At 36.8% G+C, this 21,102-nt stretch overlaps 2 protein-coding genes across 2 annotated transcripts in view; both read left to right on the plus strand.

Annotated features, from left to right (window-relative positions):
- Window positions 1–21,102, plus strand: part of LOC139114700 (uncharacterized) — a 426,568-nt gene that overhangs the window by 226,702 nt on the left and 178,764 nt on the right. The gene's annotated exons all lie outside the window — the stretch shown is intronic.
- Window positions 7,939–19,438, plus strand: LOC139149006 (uncharacterized). Its single transcript, XM_070720501.1, has 8 exons — window positions 7,939–8,019; window positions 13,136–13,255; window positions 14,593–14,829; window positions 15,822–15,881; window positions 16,512–16,634; window positions 17,390–17,515; window positions 18,789–18,837; window positions 19,341–19,438. The coding sequence occupies exons 1-8, from the start codon at window positions 7,996–7,998 to the stop codon at window positions 19,436–19,438; spliced, it is 837 nt and encodes a 278-aa protein (XP_070576602.1). The 5' UTR covers window positions 7,939–7,995.

Consider the following 21,102-nt stretch of genomic DNA (forward strand, 5'->3'; position numbering starts at 1 on the left):
TCTCTACTACTTGCCCCCCCCCCCGCGCAACTAACGTTTGTAAAATTATGTATAATGTATTTTTGTGTTATATAAATCGCACGTAAATATTCGAGGTCTGATGATAATTCAAAGATCGTTCTTCGTGGTTTTGTCATGTAGACAAGGAAAAGTGATGAAGATGTTAGACATTTTTTCCAATACAAAACTCTTTTGGAATTCAGTGGTTTACATTTAAAAATGCATTTAAAATTCAAGCGTTATTTTTTATTTGAAAGTGTGAAAGTGCAAAACGTGTACATTCGGAAGCCAAGAGAATTCTCCTTCTCATCTTTCTTCTTACAATTCACTCTTCCGTTTTCGATGAAAGTCGGCTAAGATCGATGGATAATGAATTCTTTGCTTGTGTTTCATCTATGTTCCCTCATTGCTGTAATTGTACCAAGATACACTACAAGAAAGCTGGGCGATCTTAAATTTTTTAAGGGACCCAATGTTACGTTCTGGATAGATAAATAGTATGAAACGCTTCATCGTTCAGACCGTTCCTCCAGGGCTACAGCTGTGGCAGAGGAATTCGCATATTAGTTTTGGTGTCACGGGTTGATACAAAATGTACTGCCAAGCTACATTAGCGAGGCTCTCCAAAGCTATGTGGAACAGCTACAGCTTCGCCTGTGGCTTCGAAGTTGCAGAATGGATAGGTAGTACGAGTCGAACACCATTGGAACTAATTTGGGATAATTGGACGGTAAAGTAATGTCGATTTCGTCTACAAATGATATATCCTCTGCTTTTTTTATATTAAACACTTGTTTTTCAGAGTAATTTGCGATATTGCAACATTAAGCTGTATGGCACCTAACATTTTTGAGACCTTTGCAAAATATGAAAATCCAATTATCCCAAATTAGTTCAAATCGTGCTATGGGTATGCCAGCCTCTCCTATTCCGTCATTAAACACGGTAAACAGACATTTATGTTGTGTACGTTTATTGAGTATAATCGCATTTTAAACGCGGACTTAGAAATGACCTGAACGTCAATGGGTGTGATTTTAAGGTTTGTTATCGTTCCGATTTAAACAATCCAGAGTGCATATCCCAGTGTATAGGCGCCACACTACACCCTCTAGTGTTCGAATACCTCTCAGCCAGCTGCATACAGCCAGGGGTAGTAAGAATATGACAGGGGTCACTAAAATTTTGAAAGCTACAAGGGGGTTTCTCAAACTGTGGAGAGAAACAAACGGGTTATTCAATTTTGCCGTGCAAAATGAATTGAAACACCTCTCAGATTGCATCATTTAACACATCATTTTTTTTCAAAATTTGCCTTGCGAGGGGGGACCCCCTCTTGTGATCTCCCACTTGGAGTGTTATAACAGTTTTACTGAGTAAAAATACAAATTGAAAACACCTGTCAGATTGCAGCCATTGAAATTTTCCACGCAAGAGAGGGGACAACCCCCTCTGATACTTTCCCCTGTACTTTCAATTTCTGCCCTGTCAGACATCCTAGTGAAAACCCTGCCATGATACTTATCCAAAGCAAATAATACGATATGAGTGGACACTGCTTATAACGTCAGCTTTTATATCTACATTTTGTTTCAATTTTGAATTTCATTTTGTTGATTTCGCCATCTTCAACCATCATGAGATAACCGATGGTTATCAAGCAGGGTACACCAGGATTTGAAAGATCTTTACTGTTACTGTATTTTTTGTAAATTGTACAAATACAAGTATTGATATTTAACTTTTCTAAGTGAGGGGTCAGTCAAACTTTCTTTGTAAGAGAGGAGGTTACTCAAAATCATCATGGTTGGCAGGGGGTTACTCAAATTTTCAGAGTTTACGATGAAATTCCTTCGACCCCCTCCCCAGGCAGTAAATAATGACGGCTCCCTTAGGAACACGCAATGGATTGCAAACTTAATGAATAGTAACTGATTTTTAAGTGATGGCAAAACTCACAGAGAGCAAAACAAACATTTTAAAGTACCGCCTTCGAGCCGTCCAAAGGCCAGGTCAAATTCCACTGCACAGTGTTGTCTTCATAAGCAACATCCAACTCGCTTAATGATTGATATGTAAACAGAGATGCCACGATGTCGACAGCATACACCAAAGGTTGCAAATTCTTGAGAAAGCCGTGATATGTCCAGGGCTTCGACTTATAGGACCAATGGAATTCCTCGAAGAGACTGGACTAATGGAAATAAATTATACAAGATTAGGGAACAAAAGGAATATGAAAGTGCCGAGTACTTATTATTTTTCAATAAAAACACCAGGACACAAAACATATTTCTTGAGGAAGGAGGATTGGCATGAGAATAAAAACACTGCCATAAAAGTGATTGGGAATATGATTGTGTTGCACTTCGCTTGTCACATATACAAGGAACAGTGTTTTTAATCACTCGAAAATACTTGGCTCGTGGGCTATTGACTGCCCTTTTGCACATTGTCACAAATTTTGGTAGTATTTTCCAGTTTTGAAAGTAACAGAACGTTGTAAATACATATGAATCAGTTCGTTTTTATGTTGAAGACAAACTTAATATGTAGGGAAAAAGATAAACATTTTAAAGTATTGCCTACGAGCTATCCGAATGTTGGCAAAGTACATTCCACAGCGCAGTGCTGTGTTCAAAGGAATATCCAGTTCGCGGAGATTAACTGATACCTGGTATGTAAACATAGATGTCACGACAATGTACGACAGTGTACAAAATGCAGAGGTCGAAAATTTTGTACCCCAGTCGTGATAAATTCAGGAATCTGACAAGATAAAAGTACAATGGGTTATCATGGAGTCACGGCAAAGATACCGCGGACCCTCTGACTGCTGTCAGGGAGATTTCTCAAAATGTAAGGACAGCCTCAAGCTTTTCGCTTCTTACTTGAATGTTGACTGATGTGAAATAAAATGTGAAATTAAGGAGTAATAGGACAAATAAGGAAGTTGCAGTGCAAATTATTATACGAACCGGTAATTATTGAGGAATGTCATGTATAGATTATCATAGAAGTGATAGGGAGGTGGCTGGATTGCATTACTTTCTCGCATATTTTCGACTGCAACGTAGTGAACTGGCCGACTTTATCTTAACAACTAATGCACGCACTGATTTGAATTCCTCTCGTATTTCAACTATGTCGATGAGATCAGTTGTGTGGTTGTTCACAAACTGTAATCTTTGTTAATCAAAGTTCAACATGATGATGGACTGCGCCTAGATAAGATTACAGAATGCCGTAGTTGACACCCTTCAGTTGCACAGATGACACAGGATAATACAAACACCTGACGTTAATTGTTTACGGTGAGTAATGGGGACATAATTTCTTTCCAAATCATACAATCAATTGAATAATCTATTCGACTTCAAATTTTGTCTGCAAGGTGATCGCATGGCATTGAAAAAACTGCAAGTGAATTATTCAATACGGTGCAAACTCGAATTCCTCAAGTCAACAGTACTGTCAGTAGTACGGAATTAAGGTGACATTCTGTCCAACTACCGTTAAGCATGTTTTATTCTACACCTCAATAAGCAAGGCCAAAGTTTGCGTTTCAGCGTTGCATGTAGGTTTATTGTCATTGCTACGTTTATCCACAGGTGTCCGGAGTTGCCGGTGTACTATGTATACTACACGGCAGCTCAACGGACCTGTGCGTTTATCTGTCGTTTTGTCTACTGGCATTATTGTCTTTCTGTCCGTGCTTTATCTTGAAGTCCGAATATCAGCATGTCTGTCACTGTCCGTCTACTTGTCTGTCTGTCTGTCTGTCTCTCTGTCATACTTCTGACCTCCATTAATTTTGCCGACAGTCGCGTATATCATTTTGTCTCCATTTTCGTGTCTTCATGTCTGTCCTCAGCGACTGTCGGTCGCAGACGTTTTGTCTTATTCAAGTGCAACCTAATTAAAAAAATCAACTGTGAAATTATTGAAGAAATTGGACTTATGTCTGCACGATATTTCATAAAGTAATCATAACTTGGACTTTAGTCATAAGTCAAAGATCATTCAGTAGCCGGAAATAAAAGTCATGGGTCTCTGGTCCATAAAATTGGGTAATGGAAATAAGGCAAGTTATTGTAAACCCTGTGGTGCAGTATTTTTCACTTACAAACTCACTTTCTCAGACTAGAAATGGCCAATTGCTAGCTTACGTTATTCTAAATCACATATGTTGTAGTAATTGTCTGAAAAAGGGCACGTAGATGCATAACAACTTTCCATTATCTCATTTATTATTTCGAAGATTATCAAGAGAATATACTCACGTTTCGCCAAGTCGCTGTTGAATTGCGGTAAGTGCTATGCAGTATATGTGTTCCCACATTATAAATTCGATTGCTTTTCCATTAATATATTTTATTGTTTTGCTTTTCCATCAGCGACTTCATAACGTGATTAATCGGCCTTTCGAAAGTACACAGCCTAACATCATAGGAAGTGATCGACCGTTTCATTATTAGGAAGAAAACGCCATAATCGAAGCCAAATGAAATCATTCGGAAACTTTCCCTACATACCAACCGGAGTAATTGGAATTCTTCAAACAATCTCTGGTGCCTTTATTGGGTCATGTGGTATTGCCGGCATTGCACTGTACTGCAGCGGTAGTTTTTCTGTGCTTGACGTGGTGTTTGGATTGATTGTACGTATGTTAATTCTTTCAGTTGTTTTATTCTTATGTATACTACGGCGAGCAACATATGTACTTTGGTGGCTGCAAACGAATAAGTATCCGACATTATCATTAAAGAGCCAGTAAAGGAGCCTTCAGTTATTACAGGTGGAGGTGGGCCAGGGGAATTGGAGGGAGAGTTACTTTTTGGAAAACAGTTCAAGAAGAAGGGTCACTTTTTATAAACCTATCTTGGGGGAGGGTCACTTTTGACAGAAGCTGATTTTATGGCCGAAACTTTGATTGTCCATGTAATATTTCCTGAATAGGAAATCACCAACAAAGTACTACACATTATAGACCGCCATGCATAGTGAATTGACATTTCGTTGAAATTCCAAAATCAAATTTCTTGCACAACCATAGACTTGTAACCACTCAAGTGTAATTAAGAACAATAATCTAAATAATCAAGCACACATAAATGCACAGATTTATCTAATTTTGTGCTGAAAAAAAATCATTTATAGTTTCATCATAGACCGCTATGCATTGTGAATCAACATTTCAGTGAAATTTGAAAATCAAATTTCTTGCATAACCATGCACTTGTTATTACTCTAGTCTAATCAAGAACAATACTGTGAATAATCAAGCATACATAAATGCACAGATTTATCTAATTTTGTACTGAAAAAAAAGTATTCATAGTTTCATCATAGACAGCTATGCGTAGTGAATCAACATTTCAGTGAAATTCCAAAATCAAATTGCATAATCATGGACTTGTAACCACTCTAGTCTAATCAAGAACAATACTGTGAATAATCAAGCATACATAAATGCACAGATTTATCTAATTTTGTAATGTAAAAAAATCATTCATAGTTTCATCATAGACCGCTATGCATAGTCAATCAAAATTTCAGTGAAATTCCAAAATCAAATTTCTTGCACAACCATGGAATTGTAACCACTCTAGTCTAATCAAGAACATTAATATCAATAATCAAGAGTGCACAGATGCAAAGATTTACCTATTTTTGTATTGGAAAAAACTATTCATAATTTCATCATAGACACCATGGATAGTGAACCAACTTTTTAGATGAAATCAATTTTTTGTACACAAATGCACATTTTACTTCCCTATTCAAGCAAAGTACATTTAAATACATTATCAAACATATATAATATACAGGGGGTAAATTGTCAATAATTTGCCTGATAGATTCCATGTAATATGATTTGATATTTTTTGATTAAGCACCTAAATCAGCCACATCTTGCCTTCTTATATTTGCACAAAATATGGTGACCCTCCCTCAAATGTATGAAATACCATATCTCTTCAAAAATTCTTGCGTGATAAATTGCTACTGTCCCTCCAAAAATACCAGCCCTCCCCTCTGTAATTTGTCCCTAACTTAACAATCGAACCAATTGTTATGTAAATTAGCTGATACTGTTTTAGTTATTCCTGAGGAGAATACCGCAGTGGTTGGGGGAGGGTCAAGTTTTAGAATGTCGGACAAGGGGGAGGGTCACATTTTAGACAGGATAATAGGGGGAGGGTCACATTTTACGGTACAGGTGTGCGCGAAATTCCCCCGGCCCAACCCCCCTGTAATTACTGAAGGCTCCCTAATGCTAACTTTTCATGATTTTCTTCACCATTTTTGTTTTTAATGTCAACAATAATTTCTTATTCTACTCCTTAGCGCATGTTGATATACACAGTATTCAGCTTGTGAAGTCAGCCTTTAAATGTGTAAATTGCTTTGTGATTGTTTACGAGTGAATTCTGGTCCGGATTAGAATTCAAATGTAAACAATCACAGTGCATTTTACACAGACACTGTATTGATAAGTTGAATAATGGGTGTTTCGACAATCTTTGGGAATAGAAAAAGAACTTACCATTGACATACAAAAGAAAATAATAAATAATCATCAAAGTTAGCATTACTTTTACTCTAACTGTATTAACTTTCTTTATTATACGGTACTCGCGAGAGAATGTTTATGACTATGATAACTGCATCATAGGAGAGGCAACCTTTGTACAATGACGATTTGGTCTACTTCCTTGCCATCTTGTCTTCCTGTTTTGACGGCGTTAATCGCGTTGGAACTTTGGTCGACAAGTAAACTATGTTGTTCAGAATATTGTTGTGACGACATCCACTTTACATTTAGATAAAGTCGTATTCATTACCTTTTAAGACAAACAGGATTTGTGATTCTAACTGTCTGTTGACAATATACACACAGAAAACCTACCGATAGCATTGAGGTCCAAACATATTCTGTTTCAGATATTATTGACGGGGTCCTTGGGCTGTTTGTCGGCTACAAGAAATAGCAGAGGATATGTGAGTTACATGTGATATTACATTAAAGTGCTTGTAAAGATTAGTGTGATAAAAAGCGAAAAACTGAGTTTTGAGCATTGACCTTGAGGTCAAAGGGTAAGATATCCACTAGGTAACATGAACAAAATCGATGTTGATCATATCGATATTAGTTGCTGATCGTTACATTTTCCTTCGTTGTATAACCTTTTTGGGACGGCATTTCTTCATTATCAGAATCATGTAACAAGGCTGAAACATAATGCTAGTTTTGTAACATTTTCGTTGCAATGTTGTGTCGTAATTATATCATATAACATGCAAATACTACTGCCAATATACCATTTCCGGTAATTCTATCAAGCACAGCAACTATAATAGAGGATATTTTCTGCATCATTTGTGCAGATACCAATAAACAAGATGACCCATTGCTTAGCATATAACGTCAAAGGAGAATTGCATATTCGACTGTCTCTCAAAAGTTACATAAGACTTTAATGTTTCTCTGAAAACTGACCGTGAAGGAATAGGTAGTGCAATTTTGTGTCCAGGGGATTCGCTTTAATAAATTTACAGTCAAGTAAATGTATATGCACATTCATTATGACACCAGATAAACAACAAATATTTCACAAGGAGTTTAATTTACATTGTTGACCGTCTTGCAAACAATATGACATTTTAACCCTTTGAGTGCCAAAGTCAATTTTTGTTACCGTTATAAAATACGGCCGGGTCATTTTTCTCGATTTGCCGAAATTTTGCAAAAACGCTTTAGCCAATAGGATGCTAAGTCTATTTGGTCCAAAATTATAAAAAAATACAGAAAGATTCACTAAAATTAGGGGGGGGAATAACAGCACTCAAAGGAGTAACATTCAAATCACATGCACTACTTGTAACGTGTACCTGACCATATTCGTAAACTTATATTTTTTGTTTCAGGTCAAAGCTTCACTGGTCCTGTCTATAATTTGTACAGTTTTTTGTTGTCCAATACTACTGATCATGAAATGGCTAGTCTTTTATCAGGTATGTATAACGCTCTTTTGCATCTGTTTTCAGACATTTGTACAGTTCTTATTGTTCAATACTTCTGATCATGAAGTAGGTATTCTTTACCACTTAATTATAACAATCTTTTGTATCTTTCTATTGATAACCTTTTAGACCCTTTCAAACGTTATATGAAAAGTCCAAGGATTTAGATCGGCTGTCTCGATTTTTTACTAGAATGAGAACCCATAATTTGTTCAAGGAAGATTACGTTTTTTTAGCTTCGCTACAGTGTGGTTACAATTTCGGACAATTTTGTTCAAGCTATTCTACCAGAACAACTGTGGCTATGCATCAGATTGCCTTAAATTTGTTGTGCATGGGCTAGAGGTAAAATAAACGCTATGAGAAATATTTTTGAAAAATGAGATTTGCTTATTTTTCATGTTTTCCCATACAAAACAGAAGAAATAGAGGTAGTCAAAATATTTTCAATATTTACCTCTCAAAATTTCTAAAAAATCTCCCAGGCTACCAAAATAACCTAAATGATTTCTTTTCCTCTGATGAAAATCAGAGTTTGCAAAAGAACACAGGTTACCCATTTTTTATAAATAATTTGTACACTTGCAAGGAGAGAATTTATACGTAGACTTGAATTGCTTGGGCAGAGAGTAAGCACCCCTGGAACCTGTTTGACAGAGAATTAGAACCCCTACACTTGGTGAGGCAGAGAATTGGTACCCCTGGATACTTAATTAGTGGGACAGGGATTTCGTGTCCGACACTTGCTGGAGAAGAGAATTAGTACCCCTGAAACTTACACGGGCAGAGAATTAGTACCCATACAACTGCTGGAGCAAAGAATTACTACCCCTGGAACTTACAGGGGCAGAGAATTAGTACCCCTGGAACTGTTGAAGCAGAGAATTAGTGCCCGACACTTGCTGGAGCAGGGAATTAGTACCCCTGGAACTTGCTTGAGCAGAAAATTAGTACCCCTACACTTGCTGGAGCAGAGAATTAGTACCACTGGAGCAGAGAATTAGGGAACTGCTGGAACAGAGAATTAGTACCCCTGGTAAAGCGGGGGCAGAGAATTAGTACCCCTGGTAAAGCTGGGGCACAGGCGACCCAATAAGTACTACTGAGTTTTTCAGTGTTTTCTCTATCATTTTCTCTTCTTTCTTCATGCTCTGAATGATCGGAATAAATAAAATAAATGGTTTATATAACATAACCTAGCCTCTGTAACTCTTTATTTATTTTACACTCCATTACAAGGACGTATATCTCTCATACACACATGCTGTAATTAATTAGTCAACACAACTAATTATGCTAATCCGTGGACTTATCAGGGATTTTACGGGTTGGTCAACATCGCGAAAGATAGGAATGGTTACTCCTTTTTCATTAACATCACTATCTTTCCGATGTTGACCAACCTCTGATAAGTCCACGGATTAGCATAATTAGTTGTGTTGACTAATCAATTACAGCATGTGTGTATGAGAGATATACGTCCTTGTAATGGAGTGTAAAATGAATAAAGAGTCAAGAGGCTATAGGTTAGGCTATATAGTCATTTATTTTATTTACTACGATCAGTCAGAGCATGAAGAAAAGGAGAGGGGCTGACAGTGACAGAGAAAACTGAGAAAAACTCAATAATAAGCTTATCAATATGTATGGGCCGCCTATGGCTGGGGCAGAGAATTAGTACCCCTGGTAAAGCAGGGGCAGAGAATTAGTACCCCTGGTAAAGCTGGAACAGAGAATTAGTACCCCTGGTAAAGCTGGAGCAGAGAATTAGTACCCCTGGTAAAGCTGGAGCAGAGAATTAGTACCCCTGGTAAAGCTGGAGCAGAGAATTAGTACCCCTGGTAAACTGGAGCAGAGAATTAGTACCCCTGGTAAAGCTGGAGCAGAGAATTAGTACCCCTGGTAAAGCTGGAGCAGAGAATTAGTACCCCTGGTAAAGCTGGAGCAGAGAATTAGTACCCCTGGTAAAGCAGGGGCAGAGAATTAGTACCCCTGGTAAAGCTGGAGCAGAGAATTAGTACCCCTGGTAAAGCTGGAGCAGAGAATCAGTACCCCTGGTAAAGCTGGAGCAGAGAATTAGTACCCGTGGTGAAGCTGGAGCAGAGAATTAGTACCCCTGGTAAAGCTGGAGCAGAGAATTAGTACCCCTTGAACTTGCATGAGCAGAGAATTTTGTCCCTACACCTGCTGGAGCAGAGAATTAATACCCCTGGAACCACAGGCTACCCAGACAGTATTAATAAGCTTATTATTGAGTTTTTGTCACTGTTTTCTCTATCATTTACTCTCCTTTTCTTCATCCTCTGACTGATCAGAGTAAATGAAATAAATGGTTATGACCTAACCTAGCCGCTGTGACTCTTTATTTTACACCCCATTACAAGGAGGTATATCTCTCGTACACACATGTTGTAATTAATTAGTTAACACAACTAATTATGCTAATCCGTGGACTTATCAGGATTTTACGGTTGGTCAACATCGCGCAAGATAGGAAAGGTTACTAAAATTGGAAGGTAAGAAGCTCTACTGAAATGTTTTCAGAAATTACTAAATTGCTGCCATTCATGACCATTAATTCAAAATTTACTGCAGCCAGTGTATTTCGATGGCCGAGGGGAGCCAGCTACTCTAATTTCAAACGTGTATATGGTTGCGAACAGTGCAAAACCCTGCCAGTGCCTTGCGTGCAGTTTATGGCATGAGGACATCTCTATCTTTCCAATGTTGACCAACCCTTGATAAGTCCGCGGATGAGCATAATTAGTTGTGTTGACTAATTAATTACAAGATGTGTATATGAGAGATAAACGTCCTTGCAATGGGTGTAAAATGAATAAAGAGTTTAGAGGCTGGGTTAGATTATATAACCGTTTATTTTATTTACTCCGATCAGTCAGAGCATGAAGACACAGTCCCTATATCCATAGAGGGACTGTGACGAAGAAAAGGAGAGGAACTGGTAGAGAAAACAGTGAGAAAAACTCAATAATAAGCTTTTTAATACTGTCTGGGTAGCCTGTGCTGGAACTTGCCGGTAGCACTGCTACACTAGCTGAAGCAGTGAATTTGTACCTGTTGAACTTGCTCGGGCAGAGTAATATGTAGACTACCTGAATCGCTGGACCCTTTTTGCTTAATTAATTTTATCAAATTGTGACACTTTACAAGGCCAGTATGTGGAGTTTAGTTACCAAGTGACTAGTGTACCTCACAATCTGCCTGTATTGTTACATAAGAGCCACAATCAGTGCATAAATCTTTTTGGGATTTGGGAGAAGTCAATGAGATCATAACTTTGGTTTGAGTTGCAGCATTTGACATTTCTACATGAGCACAACTTTTCTGGTCACAAAAAGTCATGCTTGAAACTCTGTCTACTGTGTAACTAATTGTATAATCATGACCTGGTGTCTTCATGAATGATTCATAGAAACCAGAAGCCTGCAAGCTTCACAAGTCTATGGACCTATGGGATCTCATGGCTTACGCATTCACTCCACACATACTATATCAACACACAACAAATTTTGCTGAAAAAATGCTCATTTTGTTATGAAATAATTTTGCCTGAATTAAGAATTACAAGGAATGTCAGGGAAGTTTGCAATCCAACATGTGTTGCATTTATTTTTATTGTACAGTGTCAAACTTTTCTATAACAGCCATTAAGGGGACTTTCCTAGAGTGGCCTTTACAGACAGGTTAATTAATGTACATGTCAATTGCACAGGGAATGAAGCAATGTAGTCATTATAGACACGTTTTCACTATATACAGGTGGCCACTAACACAGGTTTGACTGTACAATACGTTGATGATATATTAAGACATTTAGAGTTAATTAGGACAACACTCATACAGTAGCAGACACAAGCCAAAATGTATTTTACGTCAGACATATGGCATGGAAAAATGGATCCAGTTGGAGATGTCAGTGTCTATGAAGTACTGAAACAAGTTTTAATTCTATAAAAATATTAAAGTTACACGCCTGAAGGGCACGCTGAAAATATCTGAATAAACTTATGAGCCCAAAGGTCGCGCCGAAGAAAGCAACTGAATTATGAAATTCATGGCTTGTAGGACGCATTTTTAGGCAAGTATGAGTCTGTGTCGAAATTCAAAAACACACTGACCCTCCCCTATTGGACATTTCAAAAACATGGTGACCCCATATCACAAAAATAAAAAAATATTGTCAATGACACTGTCCTCCCATTTTGCAGCGTAACTAACTACTAGTACACACACGACATATGCAGCTGATGTTAACAAATCTACACTGTAAATGTTTGTGTCAAAAACGCCGATTAATGTGAAGTTGGCAGCACAGTTCAAACTTTTGCAGTGAAAAAACAAGAAAATGAGTGGTTTTCCTTTGATTTTCATTTATTTTGCTTCAACATTTGTGAAAACAGCAAATCTCATTTTTCAAAAATATTTCTCATAGTGTTAATAGTAACTCTGCAATATAAAGTATTTGTTACAAGGGCATTTTCTAAGTTGTAAGGAGGCTGTTCGACGGCGATCAGAATCAGGCTGTTAAGGTATAGAATGCGCCTCAGGTCAGATATTCGGATACTTAATTTTTTTTTAATTCTTTTCTGATCTACACTTGTTGAGGCTTATCTTGCAGCCCACTGATTAAGAAAATGCTTTACCATCTTAGGTGTTTGAAAATCATAATTTTTTTTCTCCATGGAGTTAACACAGGAATCAAGGTCATTTTGCATTTCAAAAATCGGTAAATTTTGATTAATTTTTCTGTAGTCCCGAAATTTGCTTGGTGCAAAATCTAGCGATCGGTTGGCATACGTCCCGTCAGTAGTGGTTATCAGCTTCTCGACTGATGAAAAAGAGATCGCTATCTCATCCAGCCCGCTGAGACACGAAAACAGTATCACCGCCTGTCAAGAAACCCAATGCTAACATTTTTTGGCGAGAATAGTTCGACCTTTGTCTGCTCTAGTGTGTTCGCGACACCTATGCCTTTAATTATTTTCGCAATTCACCGCATTGTAACTTTCAAAGTTTGGGCTTTACCTAAATCTTAAAAAGTTCGATGGAGCATTGATTTACGCCAATTCTCTTTTGACTTTTACAGTACCATGAACGTCGATGCAGGACTATAAACATTCTCGTGATAAGTGCGTTATTTGTGTCGTTTCTTCTGGCATTCATCAATTCAGTCCTTTGTTGTTCCATATGGAATCCCGGAAGTCGGGTAAATATACCATTTTTTTTATCTTTGTAATGGATTGAAAGATCGATGTTTTCTTGATAAATAAGATAAATATTGTCGTCAAACGAATCATAATTCTGCGGCTTGTTCTTTGCAATACCTTTACATGGCCAGTACGCTAATTTTGGTTAATTTTCCATTATTTTATTTTGTATGTCAATTGCAAGTTCTTATTCTACTTCAATAATGCTGAAACACACCCTTTAGCTTGTCAAAATATAGCGTCTATATTTGTTTATGCAATATTATTGTTTACACTTGAATTCTACTCCGGACCTAGATCTACTTGTCAACAATACAATTTACACATGTACAGGCTGAGTTGAAAAGATGAATAATGTGTATATATCAACATGTTTTAGGGAGTAGAGCAAGAAATAAGAACGACATAACAAACGAAAATAGCGAAAAAACAATCAAGGAACGCTTGCTCTACCTGCCCTTTAAATGTTATCTTTGTGAAGAACTGCTATTAAACGATCGATGTTTTATTGATAAATAACTACACATAAATGTTGTCGTCGAAGGACTCATCCTACTGTGATTATTATTTGCGATACAAGGACCAGAAATGCTAGCTTTTGGTAATTTCTTCATTATTTTTATTTTGTATGTAAATTGCAAGTTCTTATTCTACTTCAGAAAATGCTTAAACACAATATTTAGCTTGTCAAAATAGAGTAGATTTGTAAATGTACTTCATCTGACTTTACCAAAAACTTTTAGCGGGAATGTAAATAGTTTGTACACAATTGCGATGATCTGTCACCTGTCCCAATAATAAATCCTAAAAGTAAAAATTGACTATTTCCTCAGCTGAAAAAATCATTTGAAAAGGATTTAGTCTTGTTATCACAAAATCACACGATGATCCTACACCAGTGACCTATCAAAAATGGCAACAACCAATGAAATACGAGCATAAGGATGTCAACAACAGTGTCGCAATCTTGAACTTCCGAATTTGATGCAGGATTGAATATTTCACATGGGAAATGTTGATATCTAAATCTGGATTCAAGTCTAGCAGTCAAAATGTTACATTTCGAACATAAACTTCTGTTGAAATTCATTCAACTTGGCCGTCATTATTATTATCTCATAGATTAGAGGATCCAACTATAAAATTAAATAGTTTCATTTTTTTCTGTGAAAGAGAGCGAATGTAGAAAGGTAACTCATCCTTGATTATGTTTTATATATTTCACTGACAATCTCCTTGACTTCGTCTGTATTTTATGTCGATCAATTTGATCTGATTGTAGGACACGATTCGTGTCAAAAAATCTCTTACGAATTATTTGCATTTTAAACAAAAGACAGATGACACAGAGCTGTTGATACAGCCGGACATGCAAGATCAGCAAAGTTCAGCACAGATATCTGGATCAAACGGAAGAAAATCGCCGCCCTTCCTGTATAGAACTACAATGATCATTTGTCTTTGTCAAATTGTGATTGGACTCGGGGCAGTCAGTGCGGGCAGTGTTGCAGTGATACGGTCATGTTCACAAAAGTGGTCGAATGTTGGATTTGGAATATACTGCGGGGTTCTGGTGGGTTGATATTTTCTCGAACCTTTAAATCATTCAAATCACACCTCTCGATAAAGCCACGCGACTTAGTTATTGGGACAAACGTATTTATCAAACGTATTTATCAGTCGATCACGCAAATAAAGGAGAAAGGGAACGATTTTTCATGATGACTTGTGAAGGAAACTACCAGACATCTTCTATCTCCAGTTAAACCCAGCCTTTACTAACTTTACTCTTTGGGACCTTTCTTGTCAAAAGTGTACCTTCATGTCGTTGGGTAGAATTATCGGAAGCATGGAATATTTGAATCCTGAAACACGCTATAATGGCATTTATACAGAATCCCTGAATGAAAGTAAAAACAACTGTCTGCAGTGTGGCCAAACATAGTATGGCCCAGTTGTTTAAGAACTTGAGGAACAACCAAAACAGTGTACTTTTGTACGTCTAGATTCCCAAAGCATTTCTATTTATTACACCGTAGAAAGATATCTTTACATTCATTCAGTATTCCGTATTCCATTATTTCTCGTTTCTCCCGATCCCATATTCCATGTTTTAGGTAATTCCACTCAAACCCTTTCACGTCCGCTCAAAGTAAAGGTCGAATCATTAAAAAACGCTGTAAAAGGAAAAATGCAAATCAAGTGGGATATGTTCATGAGCTTCCAAATCACACTCGCATAGGCTAGGTTTCAGGGCGAAACTTTGAGGGAAATAATGTGGGCAGTAAGTTTTGTGGTATTTTCCCTTCGTATCGAGAGGTCAGGCCACTTTCTGCTTTTTCGTTGATCACGTTTCTTCCCGTCAAAGCTGTTAAAAAAGACCAACGTTTGTATCACTTGACCGCCACTTGAATATTTTATATTAGAGCTATGAAATACTGCCTACAGCCACCGGAAAACTTATTCAATTAAATCTCGGAGTGAAGGACATTTACTTTAATTTGGCCGAAAAAGCTGTTGTCCTTGTAGACCAATAGAAATACTTGTCAAATATTGCTTTTTCAGATCGCGGCGGCTGGATTTGTTTCATTGATTTCGGCCAGAAAGAGAAGTAAAGGGAGACTGGTAAGTGCATGGACAGATGAGACGAAATGTAAACCCACCATTATTTAACAAACAATAACAGTTACTTTACAAGATTGATTAGTTGAGCAAAGCAGGATATTACCATGTTCACATTTTAATGTTTGGATTGATATGAATCCACTTGTTTGAACAAAACCATATTTCAATATTCAACTGTTTTCAATGAATTCCAACTGACTTCCAAGAAACAACATTTATTTCATTTAACTTGGTTTGATAAGATTTTATTTTAGTTACTTTTTATCCTTTTAATAGAAGGCAGCTAATTAAACCAGCGCAAATGGTCATAATGTAGCACTAGGATCAAAAATTTGAAAACTAACAATTCGATTCTTCGCAGGATAATGTAAACTTGGATGCTATGTTCAGTCTGACTCGGGCGTACGTAATCAGGGGTCATGGGGATCGTGGATTAATGTATGGGGTTTCTTTATGCGAACAAATTTTCACCAAGTAACATGACGTCATGAAGCTTGGTGTTTTAGCCCCTATTGTGAGTATAGGATTGCAATAGGTATTAGACGTACTAGTATAAAAACAGTGCCAAACGTCGCTGATGAAAGGGCACCATCCAGGTAAAGTAAATAAAATCGTTTGTTATTGTTTCAGATGGTCACATCATTGATAGTGTCAATTCTGTCCGCGGCATATCTCTGCCCTCTTCTGATTGGTTTTGGTATCTATGCACTAATTGACACAACAAGTAAATGTGGCAGTGCCAGCTGTTACCCAGTAAGTTAACATTCTCACCTACAGCTATTGGTAACCTTCTGAATCTGCTTGCTACGGTATTAAAGAGATATTTACCACCCACCACGTGGCAGAGGGTTAAAGGTATACAGTCACCTTTAATCTAAATATGCCCATATATGGTCAAAGGGCGTTTCTTGGTATTCAAAATGCCTATGTGAGGGCGCTGTTTTTAAAAGCAGCCACCCGCTTAAAATCGGTGATTGGTTAGATTTTCTCTATTCTCGAAACCTATGGTATGTTATGTTATCCACCCCTTCTTTAACTGTGGCAAAATTGGAACAGGGACAGTATACCTTAAAGGGCAATGATCAACGTTGGTATCCTAAAGGTAAATTTCCTGTGGAGAAGGTAACAGTTTTAAATCTCATGCTACAATAGTAATTCCATTTCTGATATAACTTAACCAAGTGACTTTAAGGAGACACACTAAAATTTATGTATCCTTCAAATTGGAAAGATGAGGAGATTTATACCTGCTTTGCTGATGTTAACGCGTTCTTATGACAAACAACATATAGGTTTGCAAAATAGAGGGCGCCATTAAATCATCACAAAATGTGAAATTTTTGCTACCTTGTCTAGCTGCTGGAATGTTTGATCAATGTTTTACTTGTATAATATATATATATATATATATATATATATATATATATATATATATATATATATATATATATATATATATATATATATATAACTAAATGCACCTATTGTTAATATTTCCCTTGTTACAGAAAAAACATTGTTCACCTTGGGAAATCACCATGATCGCAACAGGAGCAGTTTCCATGGTATTAGCTATCCTATTGGCCGCTCTGCATTGTACATTTTGTTCTGCACTTTATGCTACGAAACCTATGGTATGTTATGTTGTCCACCCATTCGTTATGTCTCTACTGACTTTATCATTACACAACATTCGACTCTGTCTGTTTTTTTCTATAAGGGAGCATTCGCTTTTACGGTGTGGGGTCGGTGGAAATTAAGTGGGTCAAATTTTACCTTCAATGATGTTGGGATCAAATTTTATGAAGGTTTGTATGGGCTTATGGCAAAAAGTAATAGAATTGACCGAAAGTGTGTAAAACCGAATACAAACATGGCTTTATTATGTCTGAACAGGCGATAACAAGCAGAAAAAGAGCATCTTGTTCACGAAAATACTGTATTCAAGTTGACCAAGAGAAATAGGTGTCATGCCATGTTCAAGATATAACTTTTATAACACTTGGAAAACTGAAAAAATAGCTCGAACGTTTGAAAATATGGTTTTATATGAAGTATTTGAAAAGATTTTTTGAGTTTGTAATTACTCGCATTTAAACAAGAATTTGATTTTGGAATTCCACTGAAATATTGATTCAGTATACATAATGTAGTCAGTGAGGAAACTATGAACAATATGTTTCCAATATAAAACTAGCTAAATCTGTGTATTTATAGATGCTTAATTATTAATATTAATGTACTTGATTGGACTAGGGTGGTTACAAGTGCATATATGTGCAAGGAATATGATTTTGGAATTTCACCAAAATGTTAATTTACTCACTGTACATTATACTGTATGAGGCAACTGTGAATATTTTTTTCCGACACAAAACTAGCTAAATATGTGCTTTTATAAATGTTTGACAATTGATGATGAGTGGGTGTTTGAAAGAGTAGACGTGAACAACAAGTATGATATTAAAATTTCATCCAAGTGATTATTTGTAGAGGTTAAAAAGTATTCTTTGAAAGGTCAAAGGTCAAATGATAAATTATTAAGATATTATTGATTTGAACTGTTGCATATGGGGGAGGTTCACTGTTTTTGTGGATAAAAATTGGGAGAGGTCACTCTTTTTCTGACAAAAACCTTTGCAGAGTCACTATTTTTCACCCCAGGACCTTAGGATGCAAAGGGTTAATGAATCAAATCAGATGATTTTTGGGGAGTTCACATTTTAACATTGGTGAATTTGGGGGGGGGCGAATTTCAGAAATTTTATTTGGAGGGGGTTCCTTTTTAAAATTTCATATATTCGGCCCGACCCAACCCCCGGCGCGTTTGTATTTCTCTTGAATCGATGTTTTGATTCTATTATGTATTTTTACGTCATTCACACCGGTATTTTGATACGATGACAGGTCATGGTAGTTTCGGGTGATGGCGATATAATGAACCTGCATCAAGGAGGTGAGACGTCTTGACAACTTTTAAAATACTGCTGCTTTACACAAGAGTCCGTTTTGTTAAGGTAGAATGCGCCTCGGGGACAGATATTCGGATTCTCAAAATTTTACAATTCTTTTCTGATCTACCACTAGTAGGGTTTGATTTTAAAGCTCTAGGTAAGAGAAAAAATTACCGTCTTGGTTTTTTTTCAAAAATACACCATTTTATTTCTCTACTTAGAGTTTAGACAGGGATGGCGGCCATTTTGAAATTGAAATATCGGTAAACCTTGAGTAATTTATCTCTCCAGTAATATCATACCTGGTTTTTTTATTCTTTATTTTGTAAAAGACTGTTAAAAATTCGTTGAAAATTTAAGCAAAAATTTAAGTCTTTCACTTTCGAAGTGCATAGTACTTCAATTGTCATCAACAAGAGTGTGTCATTGGCAATCCCTTATTTCATCAAAGCCAATGGCTCAGGATGTTGCGTCTGACTCTCCGCCGTATTTTTATTTACCACAGGATCTCGAGGTGGACAAGCGAACCAGATTGAAACCATATCGAGCAGCTTGGAAGTGCGGAATGATCACATAGTTGTCGCGGAGACAACTTTCAGCTAGTACTATCCAAATAAAAGTTAAATTTGAAAAAAATATATTTGAGACACAGAATTGAGTATGAAAATAAGAGGGAATCTCAAATATGTTTCCTCACTAGTTGTATGTAAATAGGAAAGCATGAAATGTTCCTTTTTTATTTCACAAAGATCCTATACGTATCAATCATTCCTCTCAATCTGCTTTTATGCAAATTATATCGTCTTTGAAAATTTTGAAAAGTGCTATTTTTTACCAACTTTCGATATTAAGGTTAAACGACTTGGGGACTCTTAATTTTTACGTTAATTATTTTCCGGTCTACTACTTGTGGAGGAGGGGGCTTATTTTAAGCTCTTGGTATAAGAAAAGTTTCACCGTCTTAGTTTTATACAAATCGAAAATGTATTCTCCGCCCTTTAGTTAAAGCAGGGATGAAGGCCATTTTGAATTTCGGTTAATCTCTTTTGTTTGTTTCTAGTACCAGAATTTGCATGGAAACTCCTGATTCTTAGTTATTCTTGATTTTGAAGTAGAATGCTTAAAACATTCCTTTCGGAAAATTTGCGCAAGGGTTTAAAGATATACAGTCACCTCTAATCTAAATATGCCCATATATGATTAAAGGTGCGTTCCTTGGTATTAAAAATGGCCGTGTGAGGGCGCTGTTTTTACAAAACGGCAACCCGCTTAAGATCTGTGATTGGTTTGATTTTCTTTTGCCATGGCAACTATGCCAAAATTGGAACAGGTGACAGTATAACTTTAAGTCTAAACTTTCGAGGCGCACACTGCCTTAAGCTTGTTTCAGTTTTGCCAATCGTATGCTAAATGGGCAAAATCGGTAAAGAACCGAGACGGCGGTTTTTAAGTTTGAACCTGCGAGTTTAGGAGCAAGACCGACGTACTGTGCATATGCTCCTAACTTACAGTATGTACAGTAAGACACCATTGTTCTTTTATTTTGCTTTCAATGAACTTTCAGTCGAATGAACTTCATTCGTCATTTGTCGGCAAGAAATTAACAACAGCTATGCACAATCTTAAAAATAGCGCCAGCAGGACTTCACAACGACAACAATGCAATATGACATATTATTATGTATATTTCCTTACTTCCTATATGGAGTACACATTTCAAGATTTGTCATACAAAATGTTATAATTTTTGATTGATTAATTTCGTCCGTCAATCGACTATGTTTTCTTGGATGGCAACTTTTTACTTCATTGATAAGATTATGATATGATGTAAATTGACCATTGCTTTATCTTGTATATGTAAATGTTAACCTTGGTGAAACATCAGGGTAAAGGATAACCATTGAACTACTTGTAATTCTTTCTTGCTTCCCTTCACATTCGCTTTGTTTACCTCAGAAGGCTACATCAATATAAAAACATCAAGTCGAGAAAAACATTGTGTGTTGATTTTTTTGGAAAGATCGACGTTTCTGGCAGTGCATGCAAGGGGATTCGAATATGTGATCAAGGGCTATTGATTACTTGTTGTGGGAAGTGATGACGATAGCAATACATAATTGTATTAATTTTGACCACAGCCCAAAACGGGTGATAAAATACGTTTGTAACCCTAACTTATGTTCTTTTTCACCACAGCGTTCATGGTAAAGATATTGTATCTTTTCATGGCAACTTTCAGAGAGCTACACCAGAAAGAAAGGCGA

This window comes from Ptychodera flava, chromosome 2 (assembly GCF_041260155.1).
Source record: "Ptychodera flava strain L36383 chromosome 2, AS_Pfla_20210202, whole genome shotgun sequence".
NCBI classification, from domain to species: Eukaryota; Metazoa; Hemichordata; class Enteropneusta; family Ptychoderidae; genus Ptychodera; species Ptychodera flava.